General features: G+C 43.8%; 1 protein-coding gene across 2 annotated transcripts; it reads left to right on the top strand.

Annotated features, from left to right (window-relative positions):
- The first annotated feature begins 4,341 nt into the window (after window positions 1-4,341).
- Window positions 4,342-23,748, top strand: LOC139413923 (5-aminolevulinate synthase, non-specific, mitochondrial-like). 2 transcript variants are annotated; one of them, XM_071161783.1, is made up of 11 exons: window positions 4,342-4,544; window positions 8,222-8,456; window positions 8,718-8,909; window positions 11,366-11,503; window positions 15,552-15,771; window positions 16,217-16,401; window positions 17,700-17,879; window positions 19,019-19,183; window positions 19,969-20,237; window positions 20,863-21,025; window positions 23,247-23,748. In XM_071161783.1, exons 2-11 carry the CDS (start codon window positions 8,243-8,245, stop codon window positions 23,408-23,410), a joined length of 1,890 nt encoding a protein of 629 aa, XP_071017884.1. In that variant the 5' UTR covers window positions 4,342-4,544; window positions 8,222-8,242; the 3' UTR covers window positions 23,411-23,748. The 2 variants fall into 2 exon arrangements, with proteins under 2 accessions (XP_071017884.1, XP_071017885.1); XM_071161784.1 differs by having other exon boundaries at window positions 4,358-4,544; window positions 8,721-8,909.
- Window positions 23,749-24,672: the final 924 nt, after the last annotated feature.

The raw sequence follows: 24,672 nt of genomic DNA, 5'->3' as shown, positions 1-24,672 counted from the left end.
AGCAGTCTGATGGCTTGGGGGTAGAAGCTGTTCAGCAGTCTGATGGCTTGGGGGTAGAAGCTGTTCAGCAGTCTGATAGCTTAGGGGGTAGAAGCTGTTCAACAGTCTGATGGCTTGGGGGGTAGAAGCTGTTCAGCAGTCTGATGGCTTGGGGGTAGAAGCTGTTCAGCAGTCTGATGGCTTGGGGGTAGAAGCTGTTCAGCAGTCTTGTGGCTTGGGGGTAGAAGCTGTTCAGCAGTCTGATGGCTTGGGGGTAGAAGCTGTTCAGTAGTCTGATGGCTTGGGGGTAGAAGCTGTTCAGCAGTCTGATGGCCTGGGCGTAGAAGCTGTTCAGCAGTCTTGTGGCTTGGGGGTAGAAGCTGTTCAGCAGTCTGATGGCTTGGGGGTAGAAGCTGTTCAGCAGTCTGATGGCTTGGGGGTAGAAGCTGTTCAGCAGTCTGATGGGTTGGAGGGTAGAAGCTGTTCAGCAGTCTGATGGCTTGGGAGTAGAAGCTGTTCAGCAGTCTGATGGCTTGGGGGTAGAAGCTGTTTAGCAGTCTGATGGCTTGGGGGGTATAATCTGTTCAGCAGTCTTATGGCTTGGAGGTAGAAGCTGTTCAGCAGTCTTGTGGCTTGGGGGTAGAAGCTGTTCAGCAGCCTGTTGGCTTGGGGGTAGAAGCTGTTCAGCAGTCTTGCGCCTTGGGGGCAGAAGCTGTTAAGGAGCCTTTTGGACCTAGTCACAGAGGGATGCAACTGGTCAGTGATGCTCTCGATGGTGCAGCTGTAGAACCTTTTGAGGATATAGGGACCCATGCCAAATCTTTTCAGTCACTTGAGGGGGAAAAGGTGTTGTTGTGCCCTCTTCACAACTGTCTTGGTGTTTTTGGACCATGTTAGTTTGTTGGTGATGTGGACACTAAGGAACTTGAAGCTCTCAACCCGCTCCTCTACAGCTACATCAATGTTAATGGGGGCCTATTCGGTCCTCCTTTTCCTGTAGTCCACGACCAACTCCTTTGTCTTGCTCGCATCGAGGGAGAGGTTGTTGTCCTGGCACCACACTGCCATGTCTCATCGTTGTCGGTGATCAGGCCTACCACTGTTATGTCGTCAGCAAACTTAATGACAGTGTTGGAGTCATGCCTGGCCACGCAGTCGTGGGTGAACAGGGAGTACAGGAGGGGACTAAGCACGCACCCCTGAGGGGCCCCAGTGTTGAGGATCAGCGTGGCAGATGTGTTGTTACCTACCCTCATCACCTGAGGGCAGCCCGTCAGGAAGTTCAGAATCCAGTTGCAGAAGGAGGTGTTTAGTCCCAGGGTCCTTAGCTTAGTGATGAGCTTTGTGGGCACTATGGTGTTGCACGCTGAGCTGTAGTCAATGAACAGCATTCTCACATAGGTGTTCCTTTTGTCCAGGTGGGAAAGGGCAGTGTGGAGTGCGATTGAGATTACATCATCTGTGGATCTGTTGGGACGGTATGCAAATTCGAGTGGGTCCAGAGTTTCCAGGATAATGGTGTTGATGTGAGTCATGACCAGCCTTTCAAAGCACTGATGTGAGTGCTACGAGTCGGTAGTCATTTAGGCAGGTTACCTTCGCTTCCTTGGGCACAGGGATTATGGTGGTCTGCTTGAAACATGTAGGTATTACAGACTCGGACAGGGAGAGGTTGAAAATGTCAGGGAAGACACTTGCCAGTTGGTTGGCGCTCTCATGCATGCTTCAGTGTTGCTTGCCTCGAAGCGAGCATAAAAGGCATTTAGCTCGTCTGGTAGGCTTGCGTCACTGCTCGTGGCTTGGTTTTCCTCTGTAGGAAAACTGTTGAGGTAAACTAGCGGCAACTTGTGAACTTCTGGCAAACAATTCTGGGAAACTTGTGGCGAACATTCTGTTTGCTGCAAACTCAACATTGAAATTGAAATGCATCTACATAAACCAAATCACATAACTTTAAATTAACTTACATCACAGAGCAGAAAAAAACGAAACGTACTAAATGTAGTAAATATACTAAACAATCAATGTCTTTAACAGATACAAATAAATCCAATGCAACTTCATCAGCATTGTAATGAAGAAAAATATTGTAATTAATGGTTGAATCTTTTTTTTATGTAGCTACAACATTTACATGAGAGAAATGTAAACACTATGGAGATAATGGCCTTGTGATGTTTACAGAATTAATTACACGAGCCAAATGATAACTTAGTAATAGATTAACCAATGAAAGTTTAAAAGATAATTAACAAAATTCAGAACCATTGCCTTTTTGAATGAACTATGGAGATGGCGGGTGGCCCTGTGGAAGTCCTTCGTCCAAAGTTTGTTGAAACAATCAGAAAACAAAACAAAATTAGCGTACTGAAAACAATTATTGAAAACAATTAATATTTTGGCATCTTAAAAAGGTAGAAATTGAGTTATGCCTAATATGGCAATTCATATATATTTTTTTACCAAATTAATTATTGTCTCTCTAAAAAGGCTTGGTTAAAAATAACCCAATTTCGACAACTCAGCCTATGTAGATATTCCATGAAAAATCAGCCGTTTCCAGCTACAATAGTCATTTACAACACTAACAATGTCTACACTGTATTTCTGGTAAATTGTATGTTATTTTAATGAAATTTTTTTTGTGCTTTTCTTTCAAAAACAAGGACATTTCTAAATGACCCCAAACTTTTGAATGGTAGTAAATGCACCGAATTTCATGACTTTAGGTCAAAATGGCTGAGTGAAGTGTCCTTTCAAAGTTAGCATTGTCAATCGCTTATTATTGCGCCACCATCTGGCCAATCAGTGTCATTTTGTAAAAGTCGGATTTCTATGGCAGTGGTGTTTCCAAGACAACTGGGAACTCAGGAAAAAAAACGAATTACCCTAACCTACTACGTTAATTCTCCTAACCTGTTTGCGTAAATTATCCCAACCTGCTACGAAAAATCTAATCTGACGTGTATTTGACAAAAACGTGATCCCTTCGAGCCATGACCGAGTTCCCAGTTGTTTTAACGCAGCCTACGATATAGCGTGTGACGTACATACGTACGCACCTACGTCTGTGTCTTGAATGGTCCTGTAACCTCAGTGTATGGGGTTTTTCTTATTATTAAAGAATCATAATTCCTATTGGGTGAAGCTCTCTCTCAGGTTGGTACTTGTTTCATGGGCACTTAAACATGCTGAAACCTCAACACACATGTTCTCTGCAAACTACCATTCACAGAGAATATGTGCAAAAAAAAAGTGTGTCGAGTGATACCGGAAGATGATCCAGAATATCATTCTCCTAAATGTTTTTTTGGTCAAGCGCAAATAAGGACACTTCATTCAGCCTTGCTGTGTTGCTTTTATTGCAGAAGTAACACTAGAGGGAGCACTATCACAACAAATCATAACCCATCCTTTGGTTCAGCACATCACAATCTTCATTCAGTAACATTTGACCGGTCAATGCATTAGAGCCATGATGGAAGGTCAAACTGTGTAGTGAAGGGAATAGAGTATTATTGTAATACAAATACAACATATGACCATTCTCTTTAAATATTTTTTTCTCAAATCGGGGCGGCAGGGTAGCCTAGTGGTTAGAGTGTTGGACTAGTAAACGGGTTGCAAGTTCAAACCCCTGAGCTGACAAGGTACAAATCTGTCGTTCTGCCCCTGAACAGGCAGTTAACCCACTGTTCCTAGGCCGTCATTGAAAATAAGAATTTGTTCTTAACTGACTTGCCTAGTTAAATAAAGGTAAAATATATATTTTTTAAAGTCAACAATGACACAAACAACTATTTGTAAACATTTTTTTAAACGCTGCATCGTCGTGAAAGGCTCGCATAGCACGCATTTCACGGTAGAGTCTACACCCGTTGTATTTGACGCATGTGACTCGAACACGTACTATACCACACACTCTAAATGCAGACTAACTTGTTGCGTGTGACATTTACAGTGTATACTGGTAGACTACATTTTTGGGAGATTTGAGAACTGAAAGTACATATATTTAGCTTTTCATATTGTGAAATGATCCAGTATTCAAATATCAGTGGATACGCCCCTCACCATATATTGTTTTATGTAGAATTTACATGTATATGTTTACACGTCAAAATTGTATTTACCTGTTCCCCAAAAATATTTTACATGTAAATGTTTAACCACAGCGTAGACTAATTGTATATTTCAACTGACTTGCCTAGTTAAATAAAGGTTAAATAAAAAAAATACAAATAAATGACTGAGGATATGAGTCACACGTTGCTTTTGACATAATGGAACATTTTCTGGGGCAATGACTTTCTGGAGGGCTGTGACGTACACACTCATCCTCTCGCGAGGTTTGGCGTTAGCATTCGTTCTTATAAACCCGGTTGTCTATCCTTGTCCTTTCGTTCGTCCTCAGTGCAGGATAACGAAACGTAGTTTTGGAACAGTAGCTAATATGAACTATTAAGAGTGTTATATTTACAATAAAACAGCCGCTGAGATCTTTCCAAGACAATCTAGCTTTTTTTCAAGCTTAGTTGTGAGAAGGTGATCCGAAGCATATCGAGGTAAGCAAACGAGATAGGCTCCTTTCGTTCTTAGTTCCTCGGTCAACCAGCTACTGTAGCCCGGCGTGCTAGTGGGTCTAACCGGGGCATTTTCTAGCCGCTTGACTGAATGAAGATTTAGCTAGTGTTATTCATTGGGTAACGATGACATTGAAATGTAAGTAGTTATTCAAACCCGTCGGTATAGCTATGAAACTTAGTATGGAGTGGATACATCTTATTGATTTAAAAAACACAACAAATTATGACTGGGGATGTTGAATTATTCACGCACGATTGACGGGATATGCGGTTTGCGTGATTTGTCTCCTCAGATTACACGAGAATGTAGGCTAGTTTGTAAAATACTTGTATCAGGACTGCCAACATTTGAAGAAAGCTTGGAGTGAGATTTGCTATATGAATTTCATTGCCCTCTGGCACGATCCCTAGACGGGGGACTGGGGGTCCTACGGCCCTAGACGATTTTACTGTTTTAATTAAGACTATACCTGCAATTCTATGTATTTTGACATGGTTTAGGCCTATGTCCAGGGTGCACAATTAAGTGTATTCAGGATGGCTTGAAACATTAAATGAACACTCAAAATGTGACGACTTTTGTTATTTTGGATTTTTGGAGTATGAAATGTTAAGTATGCAAATATTTTATTAAAAAAATGTGTTTGTTGGTTTGACACTTTTATTCAGAGACTAATGAAATGAGAGAGGGAGACTGGAAAATGTTAGAAACGGTTGGAAGCAGGGATTGACCCTTGTTCTCAAGTGGAACGTTATAAGCAAAGGCTCTGCACAGGAAATGCTAATAATCAAATTAACATTTCCTGTGTAACCTAATCATAGATTGCAGTCTGCTTATCCATAGACTGCTTTCAAGTCAAGGACACAAACATGTTATAATTTGGTCATTTTGGGTTAACTATTTCTTTAAAATGTGGATGGAATAGCATCCTGCGTGTTGGTCACCCCTGAGCTATGTTTCCCAGGTGATGGGTGTTTGAACCGTTTTCTTGTTATAACAATTTAATTTGTCAAGATCGACCAACCTTCAAGAAAAATGTAATGCATATCAATATCCAGGTGGTTTAGCTCTACTAGCTATAGATCAATATCCAGGTGGTTTAGCTCTACTAGCTATAGATCAATATCCAGGTGGTTTAGCTCTACTAGCTATAGATCAATATCCAGGTGGTTTAGCTCTACTAGCTATAATAGATCAATATCCAGGTGGTTTAGCTCTACTAGCTATAATAGATCAATATCCAGGTGGTTTAGCTCTACTAGCTATAGATCAATATCCAGGTGGTTTAGCTCTACTAGCTATAATAGATCAATATCCAGGTGGTTTAGCTCTACTAGCTATAATAGATCAATATCCAGGTGGTTTAGCTCTACTAGCTATAATGGATCAATATCCAGGTGGTTTGGGTCTACTAGCTATAATAGATCAATATCCAGGTGGTTTAGCTCTACTAGCTATAATAGATCAATATCCAGGTGGTTTAGCTCTACTAGCTATAATAGATCAATATCCAGGTGGTTTAGCTCTACTAGCTATAATATATCAATATCCAGGTGGTTTAGCTCTACTAGCTATAATAGATCAATATCCAGGTGGTTTAGCTCTACTAGCTATAATAGATCAATATCCAGGTGGTTTAGCTCTACTAGCTATAATAGATCAATATCCAGGTGGTTTAGCTCTACTAGCTATAATATATCAATATCCAGGTGGTTTAGGTCTACTAGCTATAATGGATCAATATCCAGGTGGTTTAGCTCTACTAGCTATAATATATCAATATCCAGGTGGTTTAGGTCTACTAGCTATAATAGATCAACATCCAGGTGGTTTAGGTCTACTAGCTGAAGAGCCTTGACATGGTCTTACTATACATAGATAGATAGTATGTGTTGTCCCCATACCCTCTCTGCCTAGCATGTAAACAATAGTAAAATGTCCAATTTGTATATTTGACTCCTGGAGCATTTCAAATTCCAATGCTTATTTGTATGACTTATTCTAAACTGTTCAATGAAAGGCTGCAAAAAAATATGTAAATAAATAAATGCATAGCCTCATATCATTCATTTTCAAAGAAACACGTAGGCATGTCAGATTTCAGGTATGTGAATACTCTTGTCAGAATTGGGAATACGTGGAATACTAAAGTAAGTGTGGGGTATAGCAGTATTGTGCTTGCTGTCAAGCACAGTTAATCACCCTGTATTTTAGCCCATTGTAGAGAATTGTTCCAGTGATCAGACTAAATAAAGGGGTAATAAAGTATCCTGAAGAATATATGACGTAACTCTGCCCCGTAACTCTACCCAAACTATTTTATGTACTATGTATTGTCGCCCCCCCCCCCCCCTTGAATCAAACGTACACTTCTGGGTTCACAATCTGTTTGACAAAATTATTTTCAGTTCCAAATCGGGTCCCCTTACCAAAACTTCCCTGCTAAAACATACTGTAGGCCTGTCACCTTTTCGTTGTCACAGCCTAAATCCCAATCACCAAACACAAGTGTGGATTGAATCAAATTTAGTACATGCTGTCAAAAGACTGCATTCTTCAATAGGGAGGGGAGTAACAGCAACTTAATTTCGTTGACCACATTGTACATCAAACTAGCGCTAACGTGCTGCTCTTTTTACAGTTTTTAATAAACTCAGTGGAGAATGATCTCTCTCTCTCAGCTCAACTGTAATCTTGAGGGGCGATTTCTTTTAAAACGCGCATCCAATCCACTTGATCCTTTACACAACTAGACCAGTCATATGCTTCAATGTGCCGCGGTTCACAGTGCTGTGGCAAGACAGTTCGATGGATAGAGATTCCGCACATGAGTAGCTCAGTTGAAAAAAATGTAAACGCGTTGACTCTACAATGGACTATTAAAAGCAGTACTTTCCAATGCGTGAGATACGAGAGGTGTGCCGCGAGGAGGAGGGTGAAATGCGTGTCTCACGGCCAATGAGTTGGCAGCTCTGTGTGATTGTATTATTTATTTTCCTGCTATGTGCCTGGCTACGGAATGGAGGTTAAGTTTTCCTAGACAGCCTTCCTCATTCCAGGAATAAGACACATTTTTTTGTTAACGCTTTCCAGTGTCATGGTAGGAAACAATTTGATTATTTTTGCAAAACCCCAAAAAGCAAGCGTCTAGGACCTTATTCTTCCATATATATATATAATGACTGGAAGAATAATGTATGTACTGATCAATCATTGTGAATTTCTCATTGTTGTGAGAAGCATTGTATTTATCATGTGAAGAGCAGCATGTTATTGTGTTTCATTAGTTTTACTATGTCACAGGCATATTCCTATCCCACAGACTGTACTGTTTTGACATAGCTAAGGCCCTGTGACCTACATTAGTTTTACTATGTCAGGGGCTTATTCCTAACCCACAGACTGTACTGTTTTGACATAGCTAGGCCCTATGACCTTACGTGCTTCAGATAAGAAATGTGAATGCCTAGCCGTTCATAACGCATTACCATGTTCAACTTCTCACTCAGAGCGAAGTATAGCTTTATTGATTACAACTTGGGGGAAATTGTTTTAAATGGACAAGACTTGAATCAATGACAAAACACATGATAGGAAAAACCCCCATAAAATGTCTGGTTTACAGGAGATCCCGATCTTATCTCTTTTCCCTCAGGCTTGGACAATCGTTGGAAGGATGGAGACTATAATTCGCCGCTGCCCGTTCCTGTCCCGTGTTCCCCAGGCCTTCTTCCAGCAGGCCCGGAAATCCCTGGTGGTCTATGCCCAGAAATGTCCTGTGATGATGGACCTCGCTTCCAAGCCTCTGGCCCGCTCCCTCTGTTCCTCCCCGGCTAGCTTCCAGAAAGCTGATGACACGGTGACTTCAGCTCAGACATCAGCCGAGAAGGGTAGGTGATCTTGTGACGCCGTGACTTCAGCCCGAGAAGGGATCTGGTCATAAACTGTAACATAAATGATGTGTTGTTACGTTAATATATGAATTATGACCCCCAAGGTTTCCTCAGTTGGAAAAAATCTCTTGGGCTGTGTTTTCCCAACCTGCTCACATCACTAGGAAAAAACAGTCGTAGTATTGTGTTTGTTTTTTAAAAGGTCTGTATCTGTGTGTCGCTCTTAGTCTTCTAACCCTAGTATCTTCTGTGCTTTAGTAGCTGATGGAGGCACCACCACCACCAAGCTGCCTCAGAGCCACCCCCATCCCAAGCCCCCCTCTGGCCAGGCCTCGGTGGCCTCCAAGTGCCCCTTCCTGGCGGCTGAGATGGGCCAGAACAGCAGTGTGGTGCGCCAGGCCAGCCTCCAGCTGCAGGAGGACGTGCAGGAGGTCCGCACCGTTCAGAAAGGTAAACGAGGGGTTAAACTACCTGGAGCTTTGTTCCTTTGTTGCAGGGGTCGGTACTTCAGAGGGTCCGTGGACAGATGTAAACATTATTTTTTTTAATTAACATTACTAACAGATTCTAAATACATTTTGGACAAGGGATCTGTGGAATCGTTTTTTAAATTGTTTTATTTTTTTATTTTACCTTTATTTAACCAGGCAAGTCAGTTAAGAACAAATTCTTATTTTCAATGACGGCCTAGGAACAGTGGGTTAACTGCCTTGTTCAGGGGCAGAATGACAGATTTGTACCTTGTCAGCTCGGGGTTTTTGAACTTGCAACCTTCCGGTTACTAGTCCAGCGCTCTAACCACTAGGCTACCCTGCCACTAGGCTACCCTGCCACTAGGCTACCCTGCCACTAGGCTACCCTGCCACTAGGCTACCCTGCCACTAGGCTACCCTGCCACTAGGCTACCCTGCCGACCAATGTAGTACAATGTCAAACTATTCATCCACAGTACTCTGTTCTTAACCCTGGGCAACATGGGCCTGGGAGGCTCACTGGGATATTAGTATCCACTGCAGTACTCTACCAATGTTTTAAAAAATTGGTTAACTCAATACTGATATATTTTTTAATATATATTTTTTACTTAAATGCACTGTAATTTAAGCTTTAAATGTGTAGAATTGCAGGAATTTAGCTTAAACTGTTAAATATTCTCTCCAATTCTAAGAGGCTTTTTAAAATCTTGCTTCCCAGGGCCCAAGACTTGGTTCGTCCATGTATGCTTTTTAATGTTTATTTTATTTTTTATTTTTATCTCACTCGAGTTGTGTTCGGATTAAGTGGTGTCCCTGATAAAATTGATATCACAAAAAAGGGGTCCCTGGCCCCAAACATTTGGAGAACCCCTCCTTTATTGATACAGATGGAGTATATGGGGGCTCCTGAGTGGCGCAGCGGTCTGAGGCACTGTATCTCAGTGCTAGAGGCATCACTACACCCTGGTTCAGCGGTCTGAGGCACTGCATCTCATTGCTAGAGGCGTCACTACAGACCCTGGTGAATATCTGTCAGGAGCTCTACCGGGGCAGTCCCGTTAGTTCTCTTGTATACTGCAGACAAGTTATATTTGCATAATTTAACATTTGCTTCATTCATGTGACGACCAATACAGGTTCATAACATGTGACAGACCAACACCTCACTAGGCATCTTCTCTCTAAGCTGAGACCATGAAACAGATCCCTTTCTCTAAACAAGGTTCTGGGCGTACTGAGAGATCGTTCAATCTGTCACTTGCGTGAACACAGAAATTGGGTTATTAACAAACATTTCCATCACAGGATGTATTTTCTAATTTCCTTCTTCTAGAAGAAAAAAAAGAAACGCACACCTATTTAGACGAGGTGCTGGCTGGCGGAGTAGAAACCTGAAAATAAAGGAGAGCCACACTCTAGGAGCTCGGATGCAAAAAATAATCATTTACCAACGTTTCGACAGCCAAGCTGTCTTCATCCATTGGCTGTCGAAACGTTGGTCAATTATTATTTTTTGCATCTGAGCTCCTAGAGTGTGTGGCTCTCCTTTATTTTCAGGTTTCTACTCCGCCAGCCAGCACCTCGTCTAAATAGGTGTGCGTTTATTTATTTTTTTTTCTAATTTCCTCCTTCCCCATTGGAGGACCAGCTGCCTATTAAAACATGTCTGTGTTCAGTACTTAACCTAATAGGACGTTCAGTGGAACGGAAACGGCGCTGTACTGAACGACCAGCTGAAACGGGAAGGAGTTGGTTGTGGGTTCAAATTCCACCACTGACCCTTTTTTTAGTGTGATATCTTAAATACGTCACTCATTGCTTCAAGCCACACCCACCGAACGGACCAAACTTATCTGTCGGTTCAAGAACGTTTTTTGGGGGAAAACGTGTCGCTCCGCAAACGTTCAAGCGAACTTAACGCACCCCTTGATTCCATGACATTACTGTTCAGCACATAGCAATTAAGATATTACACTAATATTATATGCAAATCTACGGTCCTGTCTTAACTGTTCAGCCTCATACCGGTCTCCCCTTGGACGTTTGCGGAACGACACGTTGTCAGACCCTCTGTGTGCTAGAGGAAGTATTGAAGGACAGAGGAAGAGGAGGAGATGGAAATGTACAGTGTCTCCTCAGATGTGACCCCAGCCCTATACCTCTCTGTCTCCTCAGATGTGACCCCAGCCTTATACCTCTCTGTCTCCTCAGATGTGACCCCAGCCCTATACCTCTCTGTCTCTTCAGATGTGACCCCAGCCCTATACCTCTCTGTCTCCTCAGATGTGACCCCAGCCCTATATCTCTCTGTCTCCTCAGATGTGACCCCAGCCCTATACCTCTCTGTCTTCCTCAGATGTGACCCCAGCCCTATACCTCTCTGTCTTCCCCAGATGTGACCCCAGCCCTATACCTCTCTGTCTTCCCCAGATGTGACCCCAGCCCAGGCTCTGGCCAGTAGTTCCTCCTCAAAGTCTGGAGGTCTTACCCGAACCGATCTGATGAAGAAGCTGCTGAATCAACGTCCAACCAGGGTGTCCCATTTACTGCAGGAGAACATGCCCAGCTGTGAGTCACATGACCAGACTATTCAGACCAAACTTTATTGTCCTTGCCGTAGAGACTCATTTTAAATGAATGAGTTCTATTTAAATGAAAAACGTTGTCATTGTGTAGCCGTGAACATACAAGGTAGAATAGAGTATACAGTCAGTTGATAAAACATTAGGAACACCTCATATTTGAGTGGCACATAAGGGCTGTCGCCTATTGTAACCGATGAGCCACGGTTATCTCCTCCTATGCTCTCTGGACATGTTCGTATTACCCAACTCACTCATGATCATCAGGTCCTAATGGCCTGGTACTCTGGGCCCTATTGTCCCCTCTCTGGGGCCCTATTGTCCCCTCTCTGGGGCCCTATTGTCCCCTCTCTGGGGCCCTATTGTCCCCTCTCTGGGGCCCTATTGTGCCTTTATATACAATACATACCTCGACCGCATATTACACATAGCAGAAAAACATTTTTTAATTATTTTTTAATGATTTGATGTCTATACTAAAATGAAACCTAGCTATTTATATAATTACGGCCGACGTATTCCATTTAACCACAGAATATAACGCCACTGTACATTTCCATCTCCTCCTCTGTCCTTCAACACTTCCTCCAGCACACAGAGGGTCTGACAACAGTTTTTAATTAAAACATATGGGGAAAACATGTTCCCAAAGCACTTCAATTGGTTTCATAAATTAAGGACTGGGTAGCTGCAGGAACAAGGTTGGAGAACCCAGGGTATACAGCGTACTGGGTTGGAGAACCCAGGGTACACAGAGTACTGGGTAGCTGCAGGAACGGGGTTGGAGAACCCAGGGTATACAGAGTACTGGGTAGCTGCAGGAACAGGGTTGGAGAACCCAGGGTACACAGAGTACTGGGTAGCTGCAGGAACAGGGTTGGAGAACCCAGGGTACACAGAGTACTGGGTAGCTGCAGGAACAGGGTTGGAGAACCCAGGGTACACAGAGTACTGGGTAGCTGCAGGAACGGGGTTGGAGAACCCAGGGTATACAGAGTACTGGGTAGCTGCAGGAACGGGGTTGGAGAACCCAGGGTATACAGAGTACTGGGTAGCTGCAGGAACGGGGTTGGAGAACCCAGGGTATACAGAGTACTGGGTAGCTGCAGGAACGGGGTTGGAGATCCCAGGGTATACAGAGTACTGGGTAGCTGCAGGAACGGGGTTGGAGATCCCAGGGTATACAGAGTACTGGGTAGCTGCAGGAACGGGGTTGGAGATCCCAGGGTATACAGAGTACTGGGTAGCTGCAGGAACGGCGTTGGAGATCCCAGGGTATACAGAGTACTGGGTAGCTGCAGGAACGGGGTTGGAGAACCCAGGGTATACAGAGTACTGGGTAGCTGCAGGAACGGGGTTGGAGAACCCAGGGTATACAGAGTACTGGGTAGCTGCAGAAACGGGGTTGGAGAACCCAGGGTATACAGAGTACTGGGTAGCTGCAGGAACGGGGTTGGAGAACCCAGGGTATACAGAGTACTGGGTAGCTGCAGGAACGGGGTTGGAGAACCCAGGGTACACAGAGTACTGGGTAGCTGCAGGAACGGGGTTGGAGAACCCAGGGTACACAGAGTACTGGGTAGCTGCAAGAACGGGGTTGGAGAACCCAGGGTATACAGAGTACTGGGTAGCTGCAGAAACGGGGTTGGAGAACCCAGGGTACACAGAGTACTGGGTAGCTGAACGGGGTTGGAGAACCCAGGGTACACAGAGTACTGGGTAGGTGAACGGGGTTGGAGAACCCAGGGTACACAGCGTACTGGGTTGGAGAACCCAGGGTACACAGAGTACTGGGTAGCTGAACGGGGTTGGAGAACCCAGGGTACACAGGGTACTGGGTAGCTGCAGGAACAGGGTTGGAGAACCCAGGATATACAGAGTACTGGGTAGCTGCAGGAACGGGGTTGGAGAGCCCAGGGTACACAGAGTACTGGGTAGAATATTATCTGTCATGCATTGAGAGCTCCTCAAACAGGGGTTGATGTGTGGTGAAATACCCGGAGCAGCCTACCAGGCATGAGTAAAAAGCAGGGGGGGGGGGAGTGGCCTCCATTCTATAATGGAGTGCATACGGATGACTGCTTACTTCCCCCCCCTACCCATTTTGATAATGGGCCATTCCAGATCTAAACACACTTTCCATATTAGTAAAGACGAGAATTAATTGATCGGTGAAAATATTATGTTCCCCAGCAAGAACCCCCCAAAAATGGTTGCTCAAATAGAAGGGGGAACTAACAGTCACTGACAACAACCAGAACTAAACAGGAGGGGTTCTGAAAGACACTCATGGGGATGTCCACTGAAAGTTGACTAGCAACAACTGGGACCTAAAAGACACACATCATGAGACCCACTAAATCTGCCCACTAAGAGGCAAACAAAAGAAACCCACACCGAACTTAGACAGGAAGTAAACCCATAAATGGAGCAAAAGGAAAACAGGAAAGATCAGTTAAAGGAATGTTTTTCTAGAAATAAACTAGGGAGAGTTAACACTTCACATCTTATTAGTCAGTAACGCATACTGACTAACGAGGTGACCAACCAGCACAGGAGTAACATATACCGACTAACGAGGTGACCAACCAGCACAGGAGTAACATATACTGACTAACGAGGTGACCAACCAGCACAGGAGTAACATATACTGACTAACGAGGTGACCAACCAGCACAGGAGTAACATATACCGACTAACGAGGTGACCAACCAGCACAGGAGTAACATATACTGACTAACGAGGTGACCAACCAGCACAGGAGTAACATATACTGACTAACGAGGTGACCAACCAGCACAGGAGTAACATATACTGACTAACGAGGTGACCAACCAGCACAGGAGTAACATATACCGACTAACGAGGTGACCAACCAGCACAGGAGTAACATATACCGACTAACGAGGTGACCAACCAGCACAGGAGTAACACATACCGACTAACGAGGTGACACTAATCGCGTTAACATCCAACCTCAATATAAATGGAAAAATCAAAGCCTGTAACAGATAGGTGAAAATACTGTATGATCACTTGATGAGAACAGCTGTGCAGCCTGAGGCAAGGATCAGAGCACAAGCCTTTTTTGCGACTTTTCAAATCGTCAATAGCCTTTAGTCACATCTTACTGTCCACACAGTGCATTCAGACCCCTTGACTTTTTCCACATTTTTTACATTACAGCCTTATTCTATAATGGATTTAATTATTGTTTCTCATCGATCAACACACAATACCCCCAAAATGACATCACAATACCCCAAAATGACATCACAATACCCCAAAATGACATCACAATACCCCATAATGACATCACAATACCCCATAATGACAAAGCGAAAACCGTTTTTCTAGATACATTTTTGTTGTTGTGCAAATGTATTAAATAAACATACCTTATGCAAATAAGGTATGTAGACCCTTTTGAGGTGACTCAATTGAGCTCAGGTTCATCCTGTTTCCATTGATTATCCTTGAGCTGTTTCTACAACTTGGAGTCCACCTGTTGTAAATTCAATTGATGGGACATGATTTGGAAAGGCACACACCTGTCTATATAAGGTCCCACAGTTGACAGTGCATGACAGAGTAAAAACTTAGCTATGAGGTCTCAAGGCTTAAAAATCCTTCTTTAACCTGTCTCCTCCCCTTCATCTACACTGATTTTGAAGTGGATTAAACAAGTGACATCAATAAGGGATCATATCTTTAACCTGTATTCACCTGGACAGTCTGTCATGGAAAGAGCAGTAGACACACACACACACACACCAAGTATCTCCTAGCTCTGTTATTAATAAAACCCACGGTGTACATTTCTCCTATTACTTCCCAGTTTAGGTTACACACACACACACACACACACACACACACACACACACTATGAAACAGAATACAACCGAAAGACTGCTCCTGTTCAAAGTGTCCTGAAAGAGGATAGCGTTAAGCATGTTCTCTCTTGTCTCTTATTAAAACGGGACGCCTCAATGTGATCTTTCTCTAATCATGTTTGCTTCCTCTCCTCCCTGCAGTCTCTAACTTCCGCTACGATGAGTTCTTTGAGAGGAAGATTGAGGAGAAGAAGAGTGACCACACGTACCGTGTCTTTAAAACGGTTAACCGGCGAGCCACGGACTTCCCCATGGGTGACGACTACACCGATTCCCTTAGCGACAGGAGAGACGTGTCTGTGTGGTGCTCCAACGACTACCTGGGCATGAGCAGACACCCGCGGGTCGTCAACTCCATCACGTAAGTAGCCGGACAACTGGCGTTGAGTTTGGTAGTTGGACAGATAGATAAATGAAGACACAGACGGGTGTTGCTCAGTACGGCTATATAAAGGGGCTGTTTTGATTTCCCATTGAAACTGAGAATTAGCTTCTTTTTTTTTCTCCCACAGATACTAGTACCTCCACAGTTTGAACTCTTTCAAAAACATTTGTTCTTGTTACCTACTGAACACAACCATGAATAGATCAATGGGCTATATTTCTCCCTGAGAAGACGGGACAAAACTGGTAGTTTCATTAAGAACCAATTACCTATCCATTGGCCTAGATGCCCACACAGAGCTGTTAACGACCCAGTTTGCTATTGTTTCCTGTTTGTCTGGTGTTCTTGACAGAGAGACGTTGGGTTGTCATGGTTTCCCGAGGATTTTTGTTTTACCGTTGTTGTTGACTGTTGTTTCCAGGGAGACGTTGCGTAAGCACGGCAGTGGGGCTGGAGGAACCAGGAACATTTCTGGGACCAGTAAGTTCCACGTGGAACTGGAACAGGAACTAGCAGATCTCCACAGGAAGGACGCTGCGCTACTCTTCACTTCCTGCTTCGTAGCCAATGACTCCACCCTGTTCACCCTGGCCAAGATGATACCAGGTAAGCATATCACCTTATCTGTACTGAACTAACTCAATGTACTTACAGGGCCAGCTAAATAATAATCACCTGAACTAACAGACGTTGGCCTGCCTCTACGACCAGGTAATCCCCTCACCTCACCTGACCTGAACTAACAGACATTGGCCTGCCTCTACGACCAGGTAATCCCCTCACCTGACCTGAACTAACAGACATTGGCCTGCCTCTACGACCAGGTAATCCCCTCACCTGACCTGAACTAACAGACATTGGCCTGCCTCTACGACCAGGTAATCCCCTCACCTGACCTGAACTAACAGACATTGGCCTGCCTCTCGACCAGGTAATCCCCTCACCTGACCTGAACTAACAGACATTGGCCTGCCTCTCGACCAGGTAATCCCCTCACCTGACCTGAACTAACAGACATTGTATTGCCAAAATAAATAGCATCCTGTGCTCAACAGTCCCTCTAGGCCCTCTGGGCCGGTTGAGCGGTTCCCCTCTGGGCCGGTTGAGCGGTTCCCTCTGGGGCGGTTGAGCGGTCCCCTCTAGCCCCGTTGAGCGGTCCCCTCTAGCCCCGTTGAGCGGTCCCCTCTAGCCCCGTTGAGCGGTCCCCTCTAGCCCCGTTGAGCGGTCCCCTCTAGCCCCGTTGAGCGGTCCCCTCTAGCCCCGTTGAGCGGTCCCCTCTAGGCTGGTTGAGCAGTCTCCTCTAGACCAGGTAGTTGTGGATTCAAGCTGTTGTACTTCCTGTTCCATGTTGTGTCTCTGTGGATCATAGAGCTGAAATGTCTGTCGGCAAAGTCACCTAGGTAAAATAGGGTTAGTAATTATATCATACTGCATATTAATCTGGGTTATCAGGATCCTAAACAGGCTTTTATTATCCTTCCCAATCTCACACAATAGATTGTCAAGATGATCTCCTGAATAAACAAAAGATGGAAAATAAATTAATCTGTGCCATGGCTTTGAGGAGGGCTGCTTTGAGGAGGGCTGCTTTGAGGAGGGCTGCTTTGAGGAGGGCTGCTTTGAGGAGGGCTGCTTTGAGGAGGGCTGCTTTGAGGAGGGCTGCTTTGAGGAGGGCTGCTTTGAGGAGGGCTGCTTTGAGGAGGGCTGCTTTGAGGAGGGCTGCTTTGAGGAGGGCTGCTTTGAGGAGGGCTTTACCGCAATGTTTAAAACAATTATTTAAAAAAACAAAAGTATTTTAGTTGAATGCACTAACTGTAAATCGCTTTGGATAACTGCGTCTGCTAAATGACAAACGTGAAATGGTACTAAACAGGTGCTTTATTCCCCCCCCCCCCTCTCTCTAGGCTGTGAAATATATTCTGATGCAGGGAATCATGCCTCAATGATCCAGGGCATCAGGAACAGCGGAGCCAAGAAATTCGTATTCCGTCACAATGACCCCGACCACTTGAGAGAGCTGCTACAGAAGTCAGACCCGTCCACTCCAAAGATCGTAGCCTTCGAGACGGTCCACTCCATGGATGGTGAGTGGACCTGTGTCCCATAATGCACCCTATTCCCTATGTGAAGTGCCTTAACGTGACCTGCGATGTGCAACTAAAATATCCCGTTGACGTCAGTGCTGTGATTTGAATATAACGTTTACAAGTCTGATTTGCCTGAGTCGTTCTAATCTGAATTTGTGGAGGTGACTCAGTGAAGCCTGAATCGTTCTAATCTGAATTTGTGGAGGTGACTCAGTGAAGCCTGAGTAGCAGGATATAACCCTTGTATTAAAATGTCCTACACGGGTTATATGATATTTGCTGTTGGTTCCTGTTGAATAAATGTGTAAATTAGGGCCGGGTCAGTACCGCCGTACTCATTAGTATCGTGGCAAGGAAACAAAACGCCAAGCTGATTTTAACTTCTTTAGGAAAACAGCCGTAATGTTGGAAACAGACGTCATTATGTTGTCATCCAGTTGATTTATTTTCCAAGCTACAGCACATTGTATTTCATATACAGCAGGTTTTTAAAGGACCAAACAGTTTGGTCTGCTTCGTGTTAGAAGTTTATGACATGGAAAAAATATTGGGAGACTGGTGTCGTTCCGGCCCTAGTGTAAAACCCTCAATTAGTTATATGATATTAACCCTTTTGTTGTTTTTTTTAAAGGTATGGTGTAACCCTACCTTTTTAAAATGCCTCATTAATGTTTTATTTTATTTTCCTCTTAAAGGGGCGGTGTGTAACCCTGCCTTTAACCCTCTAGGCAGCGTTAACCCTGCCACTGTAACCCTGCCTTTAAAATGCCTCATTAATGTTTTATTTCTCTCTTAAAGGTGCGGTGTGTAACCCTGCCTTTAACCCTCTAGGCAGCGTTAACCCTGCCACTGTAACCCTGCCTTTAACCCTCTAGGCAGCGTTAACCCTGCCACTGTAACCCTGCCTTTAACCCTCTAGGCAGCGTTAACCCTGCCACTGTAACCCTGCCTTTAACCCTCTAGGCAGCGTTAACCCTGCCACTGTAACCCTGCCTTTAAAATGCCTCATTAATGTTTTATTTCTCTCTTAAAGGGGCGGTGTGTAACCCTGCCTTTAACCCTCTAGGCAGCGTTAACCCTGCCACTGTAACCCTGCCTTTAAAATGCCTCATTAATGTTTTATTTTCCTCTTAAAGGGGCGGTGTGTCCTCTGGATGAGTTGTGTGATGTGGCCCATGAGTTTGGAGCCATCACGTTTGTAGACGAGGTGCATGCGGTGGGGCTGTACGGCGCTAGAGGAGGAGGTATCGGGGACCGAGACGGCATCATGCACAAGATGGACATCATCTCTGGAACACTGGGTCAGTATTAAAACTAAACATGGTTGGTTCCAATGACTACTAGTTAACAGCATTTACCCCCCCCCCCCCCCCAATGACTACTAGTTAACAGCATTTACCCCCCCCCCCCCCCCCCCCCCCCAATGACTACTAGTTAACAGCATTTACCCCCCCCCCCCCCCCCCCCCCAATGACTACTAGTTAACAGCATTTACCCCCCTCCCCTCCTCCAATGACTACTAGTTAACAGCATTTTACCCCCCTCCCCCCTCTCCTCCCCAAACAGCACAATGTTTTAAAGCTTTTCTAAACCCTCCCCTGTTAGTTTTCCTGACATCTGTAGTCGAGTTTCTTCAGTCTTTTGTTGTCTGAATCCCTGAAGCGAACAAGATTTCTGGTCTCAAATACTGGAGTTTCAGATTGTCACCTAATGGGACACTGGAGAAACAGGAACTAGAATCTAGTTTCCTGTTGCTAGGAGACCACAGCCCCTGGGCGAGCTGAGAGACCAATCAGCGCACACACACACACACACACACACACTACAGCAGGCCAATCATCTGTTCAGTTCCTTTGTCTTGATAGAATAGAAGCATGTCAAGATGACCAGAATAAAACCACACAGAGAACTGCTTCACAACAACGAGACCTGTTGAATACCAAGAGGTCTAGAAAGTAGAAAGAAAGTCCTATTTTAATCTCCAACAACCAGGGATTTCCCTGCTCTAGAGGAGGAGCCTCAGTCGACCTGTTTTAATTTTATTTTTTTTATAACGGCACGTTTAACGTTGTCTTTGTTCTTCCAGGCAAGGCGTTTGGCTGTGTTGGAGGCTACATCGCCAGTACCGACGCCCTGGTGGACACGGTGCGTAGTTACGCTGCCGGCTTCATATTCACCACGTCTCTGCCTCCCATGCTGCTGGCGGGCGCCCGCGAGTCCATCCAGACCCTTAAAGGGGAGGAGGGCCGCGCCCTCCGGAGGAAACACCAGCGCAACGTCAAGCTGCTGAGACAGATGCTCATGGACTCCGGACTGCCCGTCGTCCACTGTCCCTCGCACATCATCCCTGTCAGGGTGAGAATCACTACAACTTTTATTGTCCAATGTGAATCTGAAATTTTGTCTGGAAACTTGTGAGGACATCCATTCTCATTTAGTTTCTCATTTGCTGCTACTTCACTCAATCCTGTTTTTAGAAGTCTCCCTGAGACCAACCAGAAACGTTTCCATGGTCAGATATTCCCAGGCGTTCATAAAACAACCAACCATGTGGTCTCTTGTTTTTGGATCACCAAATTTAGCGTGAACCAAACGTGCGTTCATGTCATCTACACGGTCCCACAAAATCAACCCATTGATTTAAATGTGGTCACATGAGCGTTTTGGAATCCGCTCGCGTAACATGATTTATCATAGCGTCATTCGGGGTCCTGAGTTATCCCAAAACCAGATACGACTCCTGGGTCATGTGTCTGTCAACTTGACACCCTTAGAGACGTCATGGTGTCACTGTAGACAGTATTTTTATTTGTGATTGTTAGTATGGATCGGCATGATATTGATTTAGCCTCAACGTTATTGATTTTACATATTTATAATTGACTAATTGACACACCGTTTATTAGTATTGATTGATTGACATTTCTCCTGATGATTCTTCCATTGATTGATTGATTACTGTTTTGGACGTTGTCTACAGGTGTCTGACGCGGAGAAGAACACGGAGGTCTGTGACGTCATGATGAGCCGTTACAACATCTACGTCCAGGCCATCAACTATCCCACGGTCGCCCGGGGGGAGGAGCTTCTACGCATCGCCCCCACGCCGCACCACACCCCCCAGATGATGACTCACTTCGTCGGTAAGAGAGCCGTGTTTGGTCAAGCAAGTAAACAGGAAAGGACTGCGGTGAAGGTTTTGTGTGTGTGTGTGTGTGTGTGTGTGTGTGTGTGTGTGTGTGTGTGTGTGTGTGTGTGTGTGTGTGTGTGTGTGTGTATAAACATGGGTTGTGTACAGTACTAAACACAAAATGGCAGAAAACGTTAAACTAAAGGTAACGGCTGTACCCAAACCCTTGTTTTTATTTTCCCGCCAAAGCGTTTCTGTTTGTAACGGTTTTGCTCTACTGAACACGACCCAGAATGACTTCTAGAGACAGGCACTATGTCACTCACACAAATGAATGTCGAGATTTAGATCTTCTAATACTTGGGGATCTTCAACATTTTTCTAGCATGAGGAGCTTGTTTTTTATGTATTCATTTTTTCTAGCTTTCAAATCGGCACATTTTTCTCCTCTACCCTGCAACTCTTCCCTGGGTCAATGATGTACAAGAGATGTATTTTTGGTCAATAAACCTGGTAATTTAGTGGGTAATAAACAACTCTTAAGGGGGCCTATAATCTTTTGTATTTTCCAGAATTCTTTTTAAATTTAAAAAAATTAAGTTTTTTTTAGATTTCTTTTTGTTTTTTTACACTCAATATTACGATTTTTCATAGAACATTTTCATTGTTTGAGTCCGTGTCGACTCTTAAATCACATCAGAAGACCAGTTTTGAGCCTAAAAAAAAGAACATTTAGGTTTGAGTGTAATTGCTCTTATTAAGCAAGAGGGGAATGTTGTTTTAGGCCTACTGCTGAAGCAAATGCCTTGGCCACACAACGGATACAGATAATGATGATATCTCTGACTGGCTACATACGGAGTGATATATAGACATGGCTAACTGACTACATACTAAGTGATATATAGACATGGCTAACTGGCTACATACGGAGTGATATATAGACATGGCTAACTGGCTACATACGGAGTGATATATAGACATGGCTAACTGGCTACATACGGAGTGATATATAGACATGGCTAACTGGCTACATACTGAGTGATATATAGACATGGCTAACTGGCTACATACGGAGTGATATATAGACATGGCTAACTGGCTACATACGGAGTGATATATAGACATGGCTAACTGGCTACATACGGAGTGATATATAGACATGGCTAACTGGCTACATACTGAGTGATATATAGACATGGCTAACTGGCTACATACGGAGTGATATATAGACATGGCTAACTGGCTACATACTGAGTGATATATAGACATGGCTAACTGGCTACATACAGAGTGATATATAGACATGGCTAACTGGCTACATACAGAGTGATATATAGACATGGCTAACTGGCTACATACGGAGTGATATATAGACATGGCTAACTGGCTACATACAGAGTGATATATAGACATGGCTAACTGGCTACATACGGAGTGATATATAGACATGGCTAACTGGCTACATACGGAGTGATATATAGACATGGCTAACTGGCTACATACGGAGTGATATATAGACATGGCTAACTGGCTACATACGGAGTGATATATAGACATGGCTAACTGGCTACATACGGAGTGATATATAGACATGGCTAACTGGCTACATACGGAGTGATATATAGACATGGCTAACTGGCTACATACGGAGTGATATATAGACATGGCTAACTGGCTACATACAGAGTGATATATAGACATGGCTAACTGGCTACATACAGAGTGATATATAGACATGGCTAACTGGCTACATACGGAGTGATATATAGACATGGCTAACTGGCTACATACAGAGTGATATATAGACATGGCTAACTGGCTACATACGGAGTGATATATAGACATGGCTAACTGGCTACATACAGAGTGATATATAGACATTAAATCAGTGTCCCCCCTGTGGGACGGTTGAGGTAATGTGTGCGCTAATGTGATTAGCATGAGGTTGTAAGTAACAAGAATGCGGTCCTTAAGAGGTTTTAAGACAATAGTGTGGGTGGAATAATGTCAATGTGGCTTTGATTGATTGGATAATAGCTAGTAACTTTTATGTTTGACAGTTTGCGATGGAACACATGTAAAAAATATATATATATATATAATGTTTTAAAATGTAAATAATAATAATTATTAGACTTATTTGACAAACTACTCATAGATGGGCTGCAAGCTACTAGTAGTCCTGTTGGAGACCCCCTTTTAAAAACAAAAACAATATTTCCCCTCTACAGAGAAGCTGGTTCAGACGTGGAAGGAGTCCGGTCTACCTCTGAAGCCCCATTCTTCGGCAGAGTGTAACTTCTGCCAGCAGCCGCTGCACTTTGAGCTGATGACTGAGAGAGAACAGTCTTACTTCAGAGGCCTGAGCCACCCCATCTCAGCTCACGCGGGATGACACTACAGAATACACTCAACCCATTCCTCTCGTCTTAGTCCCAAATCACTCTTCCCTCAGCCCTACATTTTGAGGTTTCACTTGCACCTCCGCCATATGCACGACTGTCCCAAAGCTGAGGGATTAAATAATTATCGAGGGTTTTAAGGAGCTAATTAGACACTTGTGATAGCCACTTTGACCAAGCCTGTGTTTGGAGTTTGCGCAATTTCATACAAAAGAATGGAAAGGCGTGCCTAATTATCTACAATGTGCGTTTGTTTGTCTAATTTTCAAAGCTTGACACATGTAACAAATGGAATACCTCCCAAATTAAAAATGTAACTTATCTTGTAAAAAGGACACAGGGGAATTTGTTTAATTTTGAATTTCATGTTTGTTTTATTTTGAATGTCTAACATGAATTGCGTCATTCAAGTCAGAAGTGTGTGCGGAAGTTGATGGGTTTATTGATCCCCGTCGCCACGCTACGGAAATCACCCTCTGAGTTCAAAACCACTGGGAACTCGGAAATATTCGACTTCCGACATCAGTTCAGTTGGTGACCAGGGACCATCGTGCTCTGGTTAAAAGTAGTGTACTGCGTAGATTGTCTATATCCCTCAAACTCAACTCTGGACCAAGAAACCAGTTGCACTGCATTTTTCCCCCCATTGTTCCCCTCTATTCAGGGACTGATTTAGACTGTAGACATCAGGTGCGTGATTCCCCTCTATTCAGGGACTGATTTAGACTGTAGACATCAGGTGCGTGATTCCCCTCTATTCAGGGACTGATTTAGACTTTAGACATCAGGTGGGTGATTCCCCTCTATTCAGGGACTGATTTAGACTTTAGACATCAGGTGGGTTATTCCCCTCTATTCAGGGACTGATTTAGACCCTGGACACCAGGTAGGTGCGATTTTTAAGTATCAGGTAGAACCGAAAACCAGCAGGCTCGTAGGATAGGAGTTGAATACCGCCAGTCTATATGGTTTAAATACATTTCAGTAAAATAAGTTTTGTGTTTTTCTCACATCTCTTGCCATGAAAGACTCTCGAGTCCTCTGGTTTGAAGTACTAACCCAATAAGGAGTTTTATAACTCTAAGGGCTGGTTTCCCAGACACAGCTATTGTAATATTTACACAATTCTGATGTTATTTATTTATTATTATTTTTTACACTAATTGGTACTTTGACCAATCAGATCAGCTCTGAAAAAGATCTGATGTGATTGGTCAAAATAAAAATTAGTGTGTTTAAAAAAAAAAAAAACGAA

Source organism: Oncorhynchus clarkii, chromosome 7 (assembly GCF_045791955.1).
Source record: "Oncorhynchus clarkii lewisi isolate Uvic-CL-2024 chromosome 7, UVic_Ocla_1.0, whole genome shotgun sequence".
In the NCBI taxonomy this organism is placed as follows: Eukaryota; Metazoa; Chordata; class Actinopteri; order Salmoniformes; family Salmonidae; genus Oncorhynchus; species Oncorhynchus clarkii.
This window is presented reverse-complemented; position numbering and strand designations above follow the sequence as displayed.

Bases quoted from the DNA above. Each gene is read 5' to 3' on its own strand.
- LOC139413923 (XM_071161783.1), top strand. From the start codon at position 8,243: ATGGAGACTATAATTCGCCGCTGCCCGTTCCTGTCCCGTGTTCCCCAG. The intron at 20,238-20,862 runs GTGAGAATCACT...CGTTGTCTACAG, and splicing joins CGCACATCATCCCTGTCAGG to GTGTCTGACGCGGAGAAGAA. The intron at 21,026-23,246 runs GTAAGAGAGCCG...TCCCCTCTACAG, and splicing joins GATGATGACTCACTTCGTCG to AGAAGCTGGTTCAGACGTGG.